Source organism: Gopherus flavomarginatus, chromosome 7, assembly GCF_025201925.1.
Source record: "Gopherus flavomarginatus isolate rGopFla2 chromosome 7, rGopFla2.mat.asm, whole genome shotgun sequence".
NCBI classification, from domain to species: domain Eukaryota; kingdom Metazoa; phylum Chordata; order Testudines; family Testudinidae; genus Gopherus; species Gopherus flavomarginatus.
In genome coordinates, this window is record NC_066623.1 from 77,561,562 (window position 1) to 77,580,065 (window position 18,504).

At 42.5% G+C, this 18,504-nt stretch overlaps 1 protein-coding gene across 1 annotated transcript in view; it reads left to right on the plus strand.

Annotated features, from left to right (window-relative positions):
* Positions 1-7,818: 7,818 nt before the first annotated feature.
* LOC127055994 (ras-associated and pleckstrin homology domains-containing protein 1-like) overlaps positions 7,819-18,504 on the plus strand; it is a 160,269-nt gene continuing 149,583 nt past the window's right edge. Inside the window, exon 1 of the mRNA XM_050963626.1 lies at positions 7,819-9,279. Within this exon, the coding sequence (XP_050819583.1) occupies positions 7,832-9,274 (1,443 nt within the window). The 5' untranslated portion in view covers positions 7,819-7,831 and the 3' untranslated portion in view covers positions 9,275-9,279. The remainder of the gene's footprint in view (positions 9,280-18,504) is intronic.

Sequence of the window (18,504 nt, forward strand, 5' to 3'; positions counted from 1 at the left end):
AAGATGGACACCAAATAGGCTGAAACGTATAAAAATAAATATTTCATCATCCTGGGTAATCTGTGCAGGTGAAATGTTCAAAAATGATGGGGTGGGGGAACTAGTGCCAAATTGTTTTATTTTGTGAAATTGTACTTTTTGGCTAAGGGTTGTGAATGTCCATTCCCATCATTTTATATGTAAATTGGGCATGAAGGTCTTATCTACCTGGTCTGTCTTTTTTTGTATAGTTCAGTGTGTGCCAGTGGCTGGGTGATAACTTTCCAGAGGAAATCAGAAGAAATATTGAGATAACATATTATATTATGTAAGAGAAAAAATCAGTAGAGTTTAAATGTGGAGAAGTGTTGTGGATCATTGGTTAGCTTGGGATTAGTAACAAGATATGGAGCCACTATTGGCTAAATCACTGCTTCTCTTCTTGCAGGCTGGCAGTGGCTAAAAGTCATCATTGCTATCTGGCTGTTTGATGGCCTTTTCTGAAATGAGCTGGTTGTCTAAATCCAATTTACAGTACCCAAAAGTCCAAATCACAAAAAATCACCATTATGATTGGTGCTTGTTGGCCACATGATGGTAATCTCAGCAGAGAACCAAAGGATAGGAAGGAGTAGGTAGTCTGAAAAGCACTCTCATGCAGAAAGCCACTGAGGCCTATTGGGGCAGTGGTGTTGGAAAGCTTGCACCTCTGCTACTTGTGCTGCATGTGTTATAAGGATGAATTCAGAACTTCAGTCTTCATGGCTCTCAAACTGACTTGGGGGGAGGGGGAACAGAGAGAACTAAAAGTTTGGCCATTTTGTGGAGTTTTTACTGTTTTATTTAGTTCCTCATTAAAGTCAAGCAAACTAGTGAAGCCGGAGTAAGGACAAAAGATGGAACTCATCTCTGTGCAAGAGACTAGTACAAGGCCTGTGGGGTACATAAGTCCCATTTAAGATCTTTTAAAAGGCTTAAGTTGGACTTTATGCATAGATCTTTTCTGGCATTCACAGAGGAATGAATTTCACCTTAAGTGAAAGGTAAGTAGAGAATAAATAAAACCTGAACAAGGACTAAGTAGGTCAATGAGACACAGTAAGCAATGAAGTCCTCCTCCTTGAAGCCTAAGTGAAACTAAAACCCAGATTCAAACATGTGTCTAACTTCAAGCATGTGAGCAATCCCAATGAAATCAAACATGCTTCAGTAGTATTCTGAGTCAAGGCCCAAGTAAGGATGTCAGGTTTTGAGCCAATGTTAATATTTCTTACCTGTACTGTATGTTTAAATATTACTCTGATTTTTCAATACAAGTATCTGCTTTGGAAAACACAGTCCAGTAACATCTAAATGGATATGTTGCAATTTAACAGATATATTCTTGTTATTATGAAAAAGCATTCTTTTTACTATAGGACCACACACAATAAGTTTGATTACTTGTGTCTCTCTCTTTCATGAGATATAGACTTTTCTGCAAGAAAACACCTGGAATAGCCCACAGTTTAAAAAATTATTTTTCTCTTGAACAGAACAATGTTCTGGTACTCTTGCCAGATACATACAAAAACCATTTCTCTTGAAACCCCAGGAAAGTAATAAAGGATCTGCAGAACCAAAAAGGATGAAATGTTGTATGTACTGTAATACAAGGCTAACCCTTTTATATATGTCCTAGATTTTTTTTTCCATTAATAAATCCAAAGAATACTCTTTTTTTTTTTCTAAGTATACATCCGAGGAGAGTGCCTTGTCTCAGGAAGGCAGATAGATTAGATATTTTATTAAACTACTGAGTGTGAGCTCCTAAGGGTTCAAATGCTCAGACATACGGAGATCTTTTCTTCTTTCCTGTTCCCCATCTGTACCCGTTTCCAACCCACCGGGTTCTTCTCGCTCTTAGGCTATGTCTACATTACCAGCTGGGGTAGTGTTCTTCCAATCATGTACACATACTTGCACTCATTAGAAGGTAGCATGGATAGCAACAGTGAAGACATGGCTGAATATATATTCATCGGTTTCATTTGCATCTCCACTGTAGCTACTCCAGCTACAGTGCTATTTACACTGTGCTGTTTCCATGTACGCTAGCAGGAGAATCACATCCCTAACACGTAGAGCAGATGTAGTCCTAGTATTCCTCACAATCGCCCTCAGTATAGTCCCTGACCCCATTACACTACATCTCTCATTCCAGTACTAACCTACTGGCCCAAACCCAGTGTTCCAATTCTCTTTTCCTTCCAATCCTTTTTTAAAATGTTCTTTACCACCCCTTGTAAGTTAGCCAACAAAGGCATATCTTCTGCTCCACTATCATTACTGATATTTGATTAAATGGATTGGAAAATATAAAGCTGCAGGACCTGCTGGTCTTCAGCCAGCAGCTTTCATCAAGTCTTATGTTATCCAGGACTTTCCCAGGTGCAGCATGCCAATTGTGTAACGAGCATTTCTGGGGAAGCTCAAATGAGATTATGAGCCTGTAGCTAGATCAGTTGAGACTGCCAGATCTGCTACAACCACCACTGGCTTTATCAGGGAAAAAGGGAGCTTTGACTGGCATAATAAACCTTGGGCTGTGGTAGTAGGATGCTTATGTAAAATCTTCAGAAAGTCTCAAACTCCATTCCCCAAACTGAACCAAAACTGTCTTCTGAAGCAGTTTATCTATCCCTAATAAATATTAGCCTACTAATCAGGTATATGGAGTGGGATTCTGCAGAAGAGATTGAAAGGTAAAATAAGTGTTACTACCTCATTAGAAGATATAAAATATACACATCAAGTTTAGAAGAGGACTAAATCTTGTACCATAAGGAAAAGTTTGGGCTGCATTAGACCCACAATGATGTCAAATCACACTGAGAAGGCCATACAATATTATTTCCTCTGTATACATTATCTAAACAGAATTAGGGCTTTCAAGCAATTTTTAAAAAAATGAACCATAATAATCACACAATTAAAAAATTAATCACAATTAATTGTTCTGCTAAATAATAGAATACCATTTAAATAAATATGTTGGATGTTTTCTACAGTTTCAAATGTATTGATTTCAATTACAACACAGAATACAAAGTGTACAGTGCTCATTTTATATTTATTTTGATTACAAATGTTTGCACTGTAAAAAGCAAAAGGAATAGTATTTTTCAATTCACCACATACAAGAACCATAGTGCAATCTCTATCATGAAAGCGTAACTTACAAATGTTGATTTTGTTTGTTACATATCTACACTCAAAAACAAAACAATGTAAAACTTTAGAACCTACAAGTCCACTAGGGCCTATTTCTCGTTCAGACAATCGCTAAGACAAACAAGTTTGTTTACATTTATGGGAGATAATGCTGCCCTCTTCTTATTTACAATATAATCAGAAAGTGAGAACAAGTATTTGCATGGCACTTTTGTAGCTGGCATTGCAAGGTATTTATGTGCCAGAAATGCGAAACATTCAAATTCCCATTCATGAATGCCCAACATTCATGCTTTGGCCACCATTCCAGAGGACATGCTTCCATGCTGATGATCCATTAAAAAAAATACAATGCATTAAATTTGTGACTGAACTCCTTGGGGGAGAATTGTACGTCCCCTGCTCTGTTTTACCTGCATTCTGCCATATACTTCATGTTATAGCAGCCTTGGATGATGACTCAGCCCATGTTGTTCATTTTAAGAACACTTTCACTACAGATTTGACAAAACGCGAAGAAAGTACCAATGTGAGATTTCTAAAGATAGCTACAGTCCTTGACCCAAGGTTTAAGACTCTAAAGTGCCTTCCAAAATCTGAGAGGGATGAGGTGTGGAGAAGACTTTCAGATGTTCTGAAAGAGCAACACACTGATGCGGAAACTAGAGAATCCAAACCACCAAAAAGGAAAATCAATCTTCTGCTGGTGGCATCTGGCTCAGATGATGAAAATGAAAAATGCCACAGTCCACTCTGCTTTGGATAGTTATCGAGCAGAACCCATCATCAGCATGGATGCATGTCTTCTGGAATGGTGGTTGAAGCATGAAGAGACATATGAATCTTTAGTGCATCTGGCATGTAAATATCATCAGCATGGAAACACGTCCATGTAAATATCTTGTGAACTGGCTACAACAGTGCCATGCAAACACCTGTTCTCACTTTCAGATGACATTGTAAACAAGAAGCGGGCAGCATTATCTCCTGCAAATGTAAACAATCTTGTTTGTCTGAGCAATTGTCTGAACAAGTAGGACTGAGTGGACTTGTAGGCGCTAACATTTTCCGTTGTTTTATTTTTAATGCAGTTATTTTTTGTACATAATTTGACATTTGTAAGTTCAACTTTCATGATAGAGAGATTGCACTACAGTACTTCTATTGGATGAATTGAAAAATACTCTTTGGTTGTCATTTTTACAGTGCAAATATTTGTAATCAAAATAATATAAAGTGAGCACTGTACATTCTGTATTGTGTTGTAATTGAAATTCATATATCTGAAAATATAGAAAAACATCAAAAATATTTAATAAATTTCAATTGGCATTCTATTATTTAACAGTGTAATTAAAACTGATTAATCATGAGTAATTTTTTAATCGTAATTATTTGTTTTTAGTTAATCATGTGAGTTAACTGCAATTAATTGACAGCCCTAATCACAATAGATACACCTTTTAATGGAATCAGTACTAACACATCTATATAACATATAGGTAAATACATAACAGACAAAACAGAAAACAAAAAATTACTCTGATAAAGAAAGAATCACAAGGAACAATTATCTCTCAGACAACTACAAGAGCACTACTCAAGATCTATGGAGAGTTGCTAAAAAGAAAAGAAAAAAGGAATCTCATGTAATTTCCCTAGCCTAACTAGAGTTAATAAAAATCAAAGAGAAAACCTTTGAATGGACACAGAAGTATTGAATAAAAAGTTTTGAGTACTTGTGTCTAAGCTACATAAGGTGCAGCAAAAAGAAGCCCAGTCTATTTGAACACATGGCATTTCTTCATCTTCATGTAGAGAACACTCATGGATATTGTACCAGTGAATTACATTCAAGACAATATTACTTTTCCATGTAAAGAAAATAGCAGCTATAATGATTCACAGAAGACATTTTGTGACGCTTGTCCAACATAATGGGACAGCAAGGTTAAAATTTTCAAAAATCACCGAAGTGATTAAGGACCCTATATCTTATTTTTTAATTGACTTAGACTCTTATAAGCCTAAATTTCACTGAAAGACAATGAGTGTTTATTGTTAAGTGCTTTTAAAATTTTTCCCCTTAATGATTTAGTGCCAAATCCTCAAGTAGTGTAAATTGGCATGGCTCCATGGACTTCCTTAGCTGGTGTAAATCTGCATAGGTCTATAGATGCGTCCCCAGGGTCCTCCTTACCCATACACAAACTATGCAGCTGCATAGGGCACCAGGAAATTTGATGCACCAAATTGCCCCACTTTTCCTGATGCCCTACGCAGCTGTGTGCTGCTCTAGCCTGCAGCAGCCAGCCCAATCTTCTGGCCAGCTGAGTCGACCAGGAAAGCAGCCCCCGACCCTGCTCTTCCCCAAAGTCTCAACCCCTGCTCTGCCCCAGCCCGCCCTCACTCCACCCCTTCCCAAAGCCCCTGCTCCTGCTTCTCCCTGCCCCAACCCTTCTGTCATAAACAGATAGCTAAGGGTTAATGTCTCTTTCACCTGAAGCACCTGACCAGAGGACCAATCAGGAAACCGGATTTTTTCAACTTTGGGTGGAGGGAATTGTGTGTCTGAGTCTTTTGTCTGCCTGCCTGCTTTCTCTGAGCTTTGGAGAAGTAGTTTCTACTTTCTAGTTTTCTGTTTCTAAGCGTAAGGACAAAGAGATCAGCTAGTAAGTTATATGGTTTCTTTTCTTTGATATTTGCATGAATATAAGTGCTGGAGTGCTTTGATTTGTATTCTTTTTGAATAAGGCTGTTTATTCAATATTCTTTTAAGCAATTGACCCTGTATTGTATCATCTTAATACAGAGAGAACATTTGTATGTATTTTTCTTTCTTTTTATATAAAGCTTTCTTTTAAGACCTGTTGGAGTTTTTCTTTACTTCAGGGAAATTGAGTCTGTACTCACCAGGGAATTGGTGGGAGGAAGAAATCAAGGGGAGATCTGTGTGTTGGATTGCTAGCCTGATTTTGCATTCCCTCTGGGGGAATAGGAAAGTACTTTTTGTTTCCAGGATTGGGAACAGGGAGGGGGAGTCTCTCTGAGTAGTTTCACAGAGCTTGTGTCTGTGTACCTCTCCAGGAGCACCTGGAGGGGGGAAGGGAAAAAGGATTATTTCCCTTTGTTGTGAGACTCAAGGGATTTGGGTCTTGGGGTCCCCAGGGAAGGTTTTTCAGAAGGACCAGAGTGCCCCAAAACACTCTAATTTTTTGGGTGGTGGCAGCAAGTACCAGGTCCAAGCTGGTAACTAAGCTTGGAGGTTTTCATGCTAACCCCCATATTTTGGACGCTAAGGTCCAAATCTGGGACTAAGGTTATGATATGGTGTAGCAGCGGTGGGATATAGACAGAATCCAGAAGCCAGTAGGAATATTATATTTTTCTTTTCTCTGCTAAGGGCTTTTTAGCAGAGAGAGAAACAGTTGGTTTTAAAGGGAACCAGAGAGAATTTTTTTTTCTGCTCTCTCTGGCAGTTTGTGGCTTGCATGTTAAGCAAGAAGCCATTACCAGACTGTTAAGGGTCTTTTGTCATGCAATAGCCCTCCCATTAGGAGGCAAGTTCCAGCACTATAGGCATGCAAATAAAGTGGTTTTTCAGGTTTACTTAACATTGAAGATTAGCGAAAGGCACTGTTGCTAGGCAGACTTCAGGAGGCAACAGAGAGCCTGCAGTTCAGAAGATAAACACCGGAGGGCACCCCAACACAAGAAAACAGGAATCATGACTTCTAAGGCAAAAATTGAGGCCGAAGAGCAACTCAAAGAAGCTGAACACAGGTGACAACTGGAAATAAAACAAAAAGAGATGGAGATGAAAGAAAAGGAAGAAAGCATGAAACTGGCAGCCTTCCAAAGAGAACAGGCAGCCCAAGAGGCAGCACACAAAAGAAAACTAGAAGAAGAGGTAGCCTACCGAAGGAAACAAGCAGAAGAAGAGTTGGCCCACAGAAGGAAGCAAGAAGAAGAGGAGGCGGCCCACCACCGAGAAATGGAAAAGCACCAAAAAGAAATGGAAAAACAACAAAAAGAAATGGAAAAACAACAAAAAGAGAATGAAGAGAAGGAAAAACAGAGAAAACATGAACTGGAGTTGGCAAAAGCTGGGCTGCATGTGCCAGCCAACCCTAACAACCCGGCGCCCATTATTGCTCCACAGCACAGGAAATTTCCCACCTACAAGGCAGGGGATGACACCGAGGCCTTCTTGGAAAATTTTGAAAGAGCCTGTCTTGGGTACAGCATTCCCGAAGACCAGTACATGGTAGAATTGAGGTCACAGCTCAGTGGACCTTTAGCAGAGGTGGCAGCTGAAATGCCTAAGCAGCAAATGAATGACTATAAACTTTTTCAAACCAAGGCCAGATACAGAATGGGGATAACCCCAGATCATGCCCGTCGGCGTTTCAGAACCCAAAAGTGGAAACCAGAGGTGTCATTTCCCAAACACGCCTACTACATTGCAAAAAACTATGAGGCCTGGATAACAGGAAACAACATTCAAATCTTGGAAGAACTGCACCTCCTCATACAAATGGAGCAGTTCTTGGATGGTGTTCCTGAAGACATCACACGGTACATACAAGATGGAAATCCCAAAGATATCGCTGAGGCGGGGGAGATTGGAGCCAAATGGATGGAACTGGCAGAAAGCAAGAAAGCTACTGTCAAGGGGAACGATTACCCCAGGGGGCACACAGACCATAAACCCTACAACCGAGGACAGCCAAAGACCCCACATACCACCCAAGTAAAGCCACAGATACCCTACCCTTCAACCTCACCAGTCTCCAGTAACTCACCTCGGCCCAGTGACCCATCAGATGGAAGATGCTTTAAGTGTAATGAACTGGGACATATCAAGGCCAACTGTCCCAAGAACACCATGCGAGTGCAATTCATTACACCACCATCACCCCAAAGATCCCCAGGCCCTGATGCCTCTCAAATACCCTTGGAGCGAAGGGAAAATTTGAGAGTGGGCGGAAAGAAGGTTACTGCGTGGAGAGACACGGGGGCACAAGTGTCAGCTATCCACCAATCCTTCGTTGACCCCAAATTCATCAACCCAAAGGCCAAAGTTACAATTTACCCCTTCATGTCACAAGCTGTAGACTTGCCTACAGCTCAACTGCCTGTCCAGTACAAAGGCTGGTCAGGAATGTGGACTTTTGCCGTCTATGACAATTATCCTATCCCCATGCTACTGGGGGAAGACTTGGCCAACCAGGTGAAGCAGGCCAAGAGAGTGGGAATGGTTACACGTAGCCAAACCAGGCAAGCTTCCAGACCCATTCCTGTTCCTGAGCCGTCCACAGAGGCCCCGTCTGTGTTACCAGAGACCCAGACAGAGGTAGTGGACCCGGATTCCATGCCTACCACTGAAACAGCCACAGCATCTCCAGTCCCAGGCCCGGAACTGGAACAGCAACCAGCACCAGCAAGTGCAACCACATCTTCAAACTCAACGCCAGAGGGCGCCAGCGAGCCAGAACTGGCAGAAGCAAAAGACAACCATACCCAAAAGGCTCAGCCAGAGCCTGAAATACCCTCAGGTGCACCAGCGGAGAGCGGTTCACCAGCAACGGAAACAACCCCATCACCTACATCGCTTCCAGAGGGACCAAGCCCAAGTCCACAGTCTGAGGAAGAACTGGTGACCCCAGCCTCAAGGGAACAGTTCCAGGCTGAGCAGGAAGCGGATGACAGCCTTCAGAAAGCTTGGGTGGCGGCACGGAGCACCCCACCGCCTCTCAGCTCTTCTAATCGATCCCGGTTTGTTATAGACCAAGGACTTTTATACAAGGAAATTCTTTCTGGTGGACACCAGGAAGAATGGCAGCCGCAAAAACAGTTGGTGGTTCCAACTAAGTACCGGGGGAAGCTCTTAAGCTTAGCCCATGATCATCCCAGTGGCCATGCTGGGGTGAACAGAACCAAGGACCGGTTGGGGAAGTCCTTCCACTGGGAGGGGATGGGCAAGGATGTTGCCAAGTATGTCCGGTCTTGTGAGGTATGCCAAAAAGAGTGGGAAAGCCTCAAGACCAGGTCAAGGCCCCTCTCCAGCCACTTCCCATAATTGAGGTCCCATTTCAGCGAGTAGCTGTGGATATTCTGGGCCCTTTCCCAAAAAAGATGCCCAGAGGAAAGCAGTACGTACTGACTTTAGTGGACTTTGCTACCCGATGGCCAGAAGCAGTCGCTCTAGGCAACACCAGGGCTAACACTGTGTGCCTGGCCCTAACAGACATCTTTGCCAGGGTAGGTTGGCCCTCTGACATCCTTACAGATTCAGGGTCTAATTTCCTGGCAGGGACCATGGAAAAACTGTGGGAAACTCATGGGGTGAATCACTTGGTTGCCACCCCGTACCACCATCAAACCAATGGCCTGGTGGAAAGGTTCAATGGAACTTTGGGGGCCATGATACGAAAATTCATCAACGAATTCTCCAATAATTGGGACCTAGTGTTGCAGCAGTTGCTGTTTGCCTACAGGGCTGTGCCACATCCCAGTTTAGGGTTTTCACCATTTGAACTTGTGTATGGTCACGAGGTTAAGGGGCCATTACAGTTGGTGAAGCAGCAATGGGAGGGGTTTACACCTTCTCCAGGAACTAACATTCTGGACTTTGTAAGCAACCTACAAAGCACCCTCCGACACTCTTTAGCCCTTGCTAGAGAGAACCTAAAGGATGCTCAAGAAGAGCAAAAGGCCTGGTATGACAGACATGCCAGAGAACGTTCCTTCAAGGTAGGAGACCAGGTTATGGTCTTGAAGGCGCAACAGGCCCATAAGATGGAAGCATCATGGGAAGGGCCCTTCACGGTCCAAGAGCGCCTGGGAGCTGTAAACTACCTCATAGCATTTCCCAATTCCTCACTAAAGCCTAAAGTGTACCATGTTAATTCTCTCAAGCCTTTCTATTCCAGAGATTTACAGGTTTGTCAGTTTACAGTCCAGGGAGATGATGCTGAGTGGCCTGACGGTGTCTACTACGACGGGAAAAAAGATGGTGGCGTGGAAGAGGTGAACCTCTCAACCACCCTGGAACGTCTGCAGCGGCAACAAATCAAGGAGCTGTGCACTAGCTTCGCCCCATTGTTCTCAGCCACCCCAGGACGGACTGAACGGGCATACCACTCCATTGATACAGGTAATGCTCACCCAATCAGAACCCCACCCTACCGAGTGTCTCCTCATGCCCAAGCTGCTATAGAACGGGAGATCCAGAACATGCTACAGATGGGTATAATCCGCCCATCTACCAGTGCATGGGCATCTCCAGTGGTTCTGGTACCCAAACCAGATGGGGAAATACGCTTTTGCGTGGACTACCGTAAGCTAAATGCTGTAACTCGTCCGGACAACTATCCAATGCCACGTACCGATGAGCTATTGGAAAAGTTGGGACGTGCCCAGTTCATCTCTACAATAGACTTAACCAAGGGGTACTGGCAAGTACCGCTAGATGAACCTGCCAAGGAGAGGTCAGCATTCGTCACCCATGCGGGGGTGTATGAATTCAATGTCCTTCCTTTCGGCCTTCGAAATGCACCCGCCACCTTCCAGAGGCTGGTAGATGGTCTACTAGCTGGACTGGGAGAATTTGCAGTTGCCTACCTCGATGATGTGGCCATTTTTTCAGACTCCTGGCCCGAACACCTACTACACCTGGAAAAGGTCTTTGAGCGCATCAGGCAGGCAGGACTAACTGTTAAGGCCAAAAAGTGTCAAATAGGCCAAAACAGAGTGACTTACCTGGGGCACCAGGTGGGTCGAGGAACCATAAACCCCCTACAGGCCAAGGTGGATGCTATCCAAAAGTGGCCTGTCCCACGGTCCAAGAAGCAGGTCCAATCCTTCTTAGGCTTGGCCGGATACTACAGGCGATTTGTACCACACTACAGCCAAATCGCTGCCCCACTGACCGACCTGACCAAAAAGACCCAGCCAAATGCAGTTAAGTGGACTGATGAGTGTCAAAAGGCCTTTACCCAACTTAAGGCAACGCTCATGTCTGACCCTGTGCTCAGGGCCCTGGACTTTGACAAGCCATTCCTAGTAACCACGGATGCATCTGAGCGTGGTATAGGAGCAGTGCTCATGCAGGAAGCAACAGATCACAACTTCCATCCTGTCGTGTTTCTCAGCAAGAAACTGTCTGAGAGGGAAAGTCACTGGTCAGTCAGTGAAAAGGAATGCTATGCCATTGTGTACGCCCTGGAAAAGCTACGCCCATATGTTTGGGGACGGCGGTTCCAACTACAAACTGACCATGCTGCACTAAAGTGGCTTCATACTGCCAAGGGGAACAACAAGAAACTTCTTCGTTGGAGTTTAGCTCTCCAAGATTTTGATTTTGAAATTCAACACATCACAGGAGCTTCTAACAAAGTAGCTGATGCACTCTCCCGTGAGAGTTTCCCACAATTCAGTAGTTAAAAAGTGTTCTTAAAATGTAGAAGTCTGTTAGTTATATACTTAGGAGTATATGTAAAGGTGTATGTGTTGTATTACTCTGTTTATTTTCAAGTTCTAGAAGGAAATCGCCGCCAGTGAGCTTCCCCACTGTCTGCAATTTGGGGGGCGTGTCATAAACAGATAGCTAAGGGTTAATGTCTCTTTCACCTGAAGCACCTGACCAGAGGACCAATCAGGAAACCGGATTTTTTCAACTTTGGGTGGAGGGAATTGTGTGTCTGAGTCTTCTGTCTGCCTGCCTGCTTTCTCTGAGCTTTGGAGAAGTAGTTTCTACTTTCTAGTCTTCTGTTTCTAAGTGTAAGGACAAAGAGATCAGCTAGTAAGTTATATGGTTTCTTTTCTTTGATATTTGCATGAATATAAGTGCTGGAGTGCTTTGATTTGTATTCTTTTTGAATAAGGCTGTTTATTCAATATTCTTTTAAGCAATTGACCCTGTATTGTATCATCTTAATACAGAGAGAACATTTGTATGTATTTTTCTTTCTTTTTATATAAAGCTTTCTTTTAAGACCTGTTGGAGTTTTTCTTTACTTCAGGGAAATTGAGTCTGTACTCACCAGGGAATTGGTGGGAGGAAGAAATCAAGGGGAGATCTGTGTGTTGGATTGCTAGCCTGATTTTGCATTCCCTCTGGGGGAATAGGAAAGTACTTTTTGTTTCCAGGATTGGGAACAGAGAGGGGGAGTCTCTCTGTGTAGTTTCACAGAGCTTGTGTCTGTGTATCTCTCCAGGAGCACCTGGAGGGGGGAAGGGAAAAAGGATTATTTCCCTTTGTTGTGAGACTCAAGGGATTTGGGTCTTGGGGTCCCCAGGGAAGGTTTTTCAGAGGGACCAGAGTGCCCCAAAACACTCTAATTTTTTGGGTGGTGGCAGCAAGTACCAGGTCCAAGCTGGTAACTAAGCTTGGAGGTTTTCATGCTAACCCCCATATTTTGGATGCTAAGGTCCAAATCTGGGACTAAGGTTATGATACCTTCCCACCCCCGCTCCACCCTCACTCCACCCCTTCCCCTGAGCTACATCCCAGTGGACTGCAGCACAGGTTGGGTGCACTCTGTACTCACCAGGCAGTGGGAAGTGGAGTGACCCAACACCAACCTGCTCCGCTCTGCCAGCTCATACTGGGGGGTGGCTTCCCCCCTGCCCCCCCAAGCCTGCTTCTGCCCCTCACAGACCTTGGGCACAGCCTCCCCCTCTCCCCGCAGAGGCCTGGGGACACCCTCCCATATGGGGAAGGGGCACTGCATAGGGCACCACAATGTCTAGGGATGGCCCCGAGCATCCCTGAAAATTTTCAGCAAAGTTGTTACTGTAAGACCAAACACCTATTGCCTTCAGTAGGCTTAGGTTCCAGACTGACATCTGGTTATCGCTAAAGTTCTTAAAAACATTTCCAATTAAACCCAAAAATTTGTTATGAAGTCTAAGCACAGATCAGATTCACTTAAAGATCTTGCAGAACCTTTAATATGAGTGTGAGCCAATTTCTGAGTCACTCTTGGGCCATTTCCAAGGAAACCTAGTATAATTTAGGGTTTTAGCTGTAAACCATAAAAAAGTCGCATTTTTACATTACACCAGGTACAATTCAGTGGTTTGGAATGAACTAACCTTTCCTCCGAGGTTCCAAATTTCATTCTAACCAAAAATTAAAAGGAGAACTCTGCAGATGTGTGAATCCGTATGAAGTGGAAAGGAAGATAAAGTTCACATGAACCCCAGTAGAGTCAAACCAAACCACTACGTATGACATGGCTGTAGCAGTAAATTGTTTTCCAGAAGGGGTTTACGTTGGGGTTTTGCACCAATAAAAGCAAAGTTCCTCTGCTGCTGTAACTTTTGCAGCCTATAACCGATGCAGAGAGACTCCTTTGTGCAGCTATGTTGGAATATAACACACAAAATATAATACATCAGTTTCACTATTCTCATAAGTAAATAGGACTATGGGGCCTGAGAAACGACTTAGATTTGGGTTTTTATATGAGTCTTTGCCATTAAATGGTATGAGATTCAATGCAACCCCATTGCAGTTCAATCAGATCCCTCAGCCTCTCAACCCTTTTCTCTACATTACTGTATTTTAATTGTTGGATATGCCCCAAGATAGGAGGTTCTTAACAAAAAGAGGACTATTAATCATTATCACTATTCTTTGTTATAAATCAACTGCTTGATTAGAATGAGTTTCTGCTCTGAGGGGGAAGATCATAAATTGTACATTTTTCAGACTTTTAACAGGAAAATACAGGATGTCTGATCCAATTTGATAATACTTCAGAGCAATCTTGAAGTGGGAATTTCTCATATCAGAGTTGCTGAAGCAAGCGTGAGGAACTGCTATGAGTTTAATTAAGTTATAACACTGTGACATCTTATAGACGGTGAGAAGTGGAAAACACAACACCAATTCCACCAAATGGACAAATTCAGAAAGCAAAGAAACAAAAACTAGCACCTAGTGAAGGATTGTTCTGACTAAAATCCCATTATCAGAGCTACCACTGACATACTTCATTAACTAAATTAATGAATGCTGTGGAACTTAGTCAGCATGAGATCTCACTATAACAAATCACCTCTGAATATTCTATAGGATGGAAGATCACCTATTATTCTTAGCCCACCTAGTAAAGAATCATATCTTAATTTAAACAGTGATTAGTTTTAGATCTAACCCTAAATGTCCCATATTTAATATATGTGCAGAAGGCGCTGGGTGTGGTAGGTATTACCATGATTCCAAACTAATAATCATGAATAAAGTGTGTGGGTTTAAAACACGCTTTTAGAACGATTTTAGATTAATGGCACATGTATCCATAGTTTTAAAGGTGACTGTTTAAAAAAGAAAATGTGTCAGGACTGTAATAGATCATCTCCTTCAAGACTTTACAATGTGCATACTCAATAAAGCCACATATCTAGCAGCTTTCAAAGAGCTGCTTTTTGACTCTTGGAGGCATTATCATTCATGATGTCAAAGAATATGTAAGGGATAAGAGGCCAGTGCCTGTTCCAGCTGGAGTTAATGGCTCTTTTGCAGATATTTTAGGCTAAAAATTCTGAGAAATGTTTTGTTTAAACTACTGAAAGAACTCAAGCAAACTTAGTTTATTTCCCTGCCCTCCATTCACCTGTAAAGTATTGGGAAGTGCACATCAAAGAATCATAACTAGCAAAAAAAATTACAGCAAAGGCATTTACCAGTGAATGCTTTTTAAAGACTTGGTAACAGCTAATTTCAATGTTTAATTTTTTATTCATATTTAATAAAATGCAACAAAGTAGAGCTTGGGAGTTTTTTCCCCAAAGAAGTTGCTGCTTTGTTGATAGTCCATTTCTTAAATTATAGCACACCTTTTTTAGTGCATTCATTTTGACTCAGAAACTGGCATTTCCCATACAAGCTCTCTAAAAGTGAAACTGTTCTCAGTTATTACTTCCTACAGATCCTATTTATGATTTTCTTCCCAGTAAGAGAGTCCACAACTGTCCAATCTATTGTTACCTGTTTATATATCTATGTTTGGATTTTCTATAGTGCCCATCACAGTAAAGAGCTAAAGAAAAGACCCTGAAGTCAGAGTAAAGACTCCCAATGACTTAGTGGGCTTTGGTTCAGGCCTTACATGTCATAGCATTATATTCACTGTTCTTTAATGAGTGCACAAACCCCAGCTACCCGAGTTACTCTTGGGTTTCTCACTCTCAGGTGGTGAAATTTTACCATATGTAACTGATCTCTATTTCTAAATTTTTTCTCTGTTTGTTACACCAGCTGGAACAGCCAATCTGCTCTCACTAAAGCCATTTTTCAGCCTGGGTGTGTTTCCATGATTATGTAGACCACAGAAATCCCAAGTGTCTCAGGGGCTGCACAGCCCATTCTTAAGGGATTCTTCCCTTCTAGATGAAACCATGAAAGAAAATTGTGATCTTCTGTGTCCCCCCAAACCCAGCCCTTCCTAGGGATAAGTCATATTGTGGCACCAAGCACCCCTATATTCACATCCTACAAATTATTGTAAAAATCTTTGTGCAAAATATGCCTTGTGAAGGACCATTTGAAAACTAATAACTCACCAATCATTAATAATCTTGTCTCATGTATATACCTGATGGATATTAAGAAATATGGACATATGCTACAATGATAATTAAAATGTGTTCAAACCAGGTAAGTCAGAGGTAATTGTTAAACAGGTCTATCCTAAACAAAGGAATGTATGTTTACATTCGTTTACATATATGCAGTAAACAGACCCACCAAGTTAACAAGGTGTAGAGGCAAACCTCACACTAACAGGAGGAGACAGCACAGTGTTTGTACCCAGCAGGAGAGAGAAGCTTGGTCTGGGTTTTACTTTTCAGAAGAATCCATTTCAAAGTTGTACTGGTCTATAAAGACAGGTGGTCTGAACCTCATCTGAAAAGCAATTGAATCAACTGATTGTATACAATATTACAGTATTAGAAAAGAGTATAGAGCGAGGTCTTTTCTGAAAGCTAATGACATACTAGTTATTAATATTGTGAAATATATGTATTAATACTTTGTAAGGAATTATGGATACTTATTGTGAAATATATGTATTAATACTTTGTAAGGAATTATGGATACTTATTGATATTAGCCTGTACAGTTTGCTCAGAAAGGAAAGATTGTCACAGTTTCTATCTGTCGCCCATGTAAATTAAGCATTGTGCAATCAAACAATGGAAGCCTCATTTACATAGAAATCATACAGCAGAATGGGGAAGCCCACAGGAAGAAAAGAACAATAGGAGGTCATCCTGCCTCTTGAAACAAGTTGATTGAGCTTTTGAAGAGTGTGACAAAGTTCCTTCTCTGCCTTGGTGGGTCCTGCGTTTATTGACGGATTTGCTTGCCTCAGAGATTCATGGTAGCCCTCAGTTTGGCAACTGTTGCTAGTGGCTCAAACCTGCCATCCACTCAGCTAACCTCATCACTGGTCAGCATGTGGGAAACGGATTATAATCCGCACAGTCTCTGTGTCCCACACAGTGGGTTGGGAACACACCAGATCTCTTTCCAATTTAGACCTTCCCTTCTGATGTTTCTCACAGACCAGGTCAACTCCTCCTGTGCCCGATCAGGAGCTGAGGGGGGGGGGGAACCCAGGCCCACCCTCTACACTGGGTTCCAGCCCAGGGCCCTGTGGATAGCAGCTGTCTACAATGCTCACTGTATCAGCTGTGTAACAGCTACAACTCCCTGGGCTACTTCCCCATAGCCTTCCCCCAGCACCTTCTTTATCCTCAGTGCAGGATCTTCCTCCTGAAGCCTGATCACACTTGAACTCTTCACTCCTCCAGCAGCACGCCTTCTCACCCCCTGCTCCTTGCACACACCTCTTCTAACTGATGGGAGGTCCTTTTTAAACTAGGTGTCCTGATTAGCCTGCCTGCCATAACTGATTTGAGAAAGTTCATAATTGGCTTCAGGTGTCTTGATTAGCTTGCCTGTCTTAATTGGTTCTAGCAGGTTCCTGATTGCTCTAGGGCAGCCCCTGCTCTGGTCACTCAGGGAACAGAAAATTGTTCATCCAGTGGCCAGTATATTTACCTTCTACCAGACTCCTGTACCACACTGGTCTGGATCTGTCACAAGATATAAGCAAGGACAGAAGCCATCCTTTGCATCCATTATTACATAGACACAACAGAACAGAATCCCTGCAAGCTGAAAAAGATGTCTCCTTCAACCAAGCGGAGGGTTTAAGTCACTGGAACTGAGTATAGGTGAGAAACCTGCTTAAGCAAAGATCTTTCAACTAGGAAAACAAGGGAAACCAATCCTCTAGTGCTTTTGTGGAAGATCCTGACTGAGAGAAAGTCAACCATAGCTTGGAAGAAGAATGACTGGTGAGAAAAAAACACCTTGAACAAAGCCCGTTATTAAGTTTTATATGTGTGTTTTCACTTTTATTTGCTTGTAACCCTTCCTAACATTATTCCTTTTACTTAGCATCACTTAACCTATATCCGATTTTTAATAAATTTGTTTTCTTTAACTGTAAAATAACAGTATGATGTTTACAGGGAAGGGTGTATTCAGCTAAGTTAATTAGCTGTGATGTGCTTTGTGTCTTTAAAGGAACGAACAAACCTTATCATTTCTCTGGACTGTCTAGGAGAGGGCTGGAAATGAGAGAGAACACGGTTTTGGGAAAATTCAGGACTGGGCGTGTTTTGGGGTTGAGGTGGTGGAACAAGTTTTACAGCGGGAGCATTGAAAGGCATTGAACCAAACTTTAAGATCTGAATACAATGGAAACCACTTCAAGCCAGGGACTGTGGCAGCACCCAGCACTCCTAGTTCCAGCACCTATGGTTGGGGTCATCCTGCAAGAGGGAAAAAAGGCTGATGGAAGCCAAAGTGGGGTGCAGACAAGCTGCTGGGGTCAGAGCTGCTGAACCAGAGCTGTCTCGCACACAGATACTCATACTTGTAAACTGGTTGTGAGCTACAACAGCAAAGCACTGTGAGGCACAGGAGGTTACAGGGCAGGCGATGACACAGCCCTTCACCAGTTTGAATTGCACCCCAGAATGTGATACATATACTCCTCCTTGGCTAACTCATAGACTTTAAGGCCAGAAGAAACCATCGTGATAATCTATCTGGACATCCTGACTGCTATATATGACAATAAGGCTCTTGTGAACCATGCCCTATATCTACACTGCAACTGAAGGTGTGATTGCACTAGTTTTAATCTGGCTAGCACACTAAAAATAGCAGTGAAGATGCAATGACTCAGGCTGAACAAGCCCATCCACTCCCCCTGGGTTTGT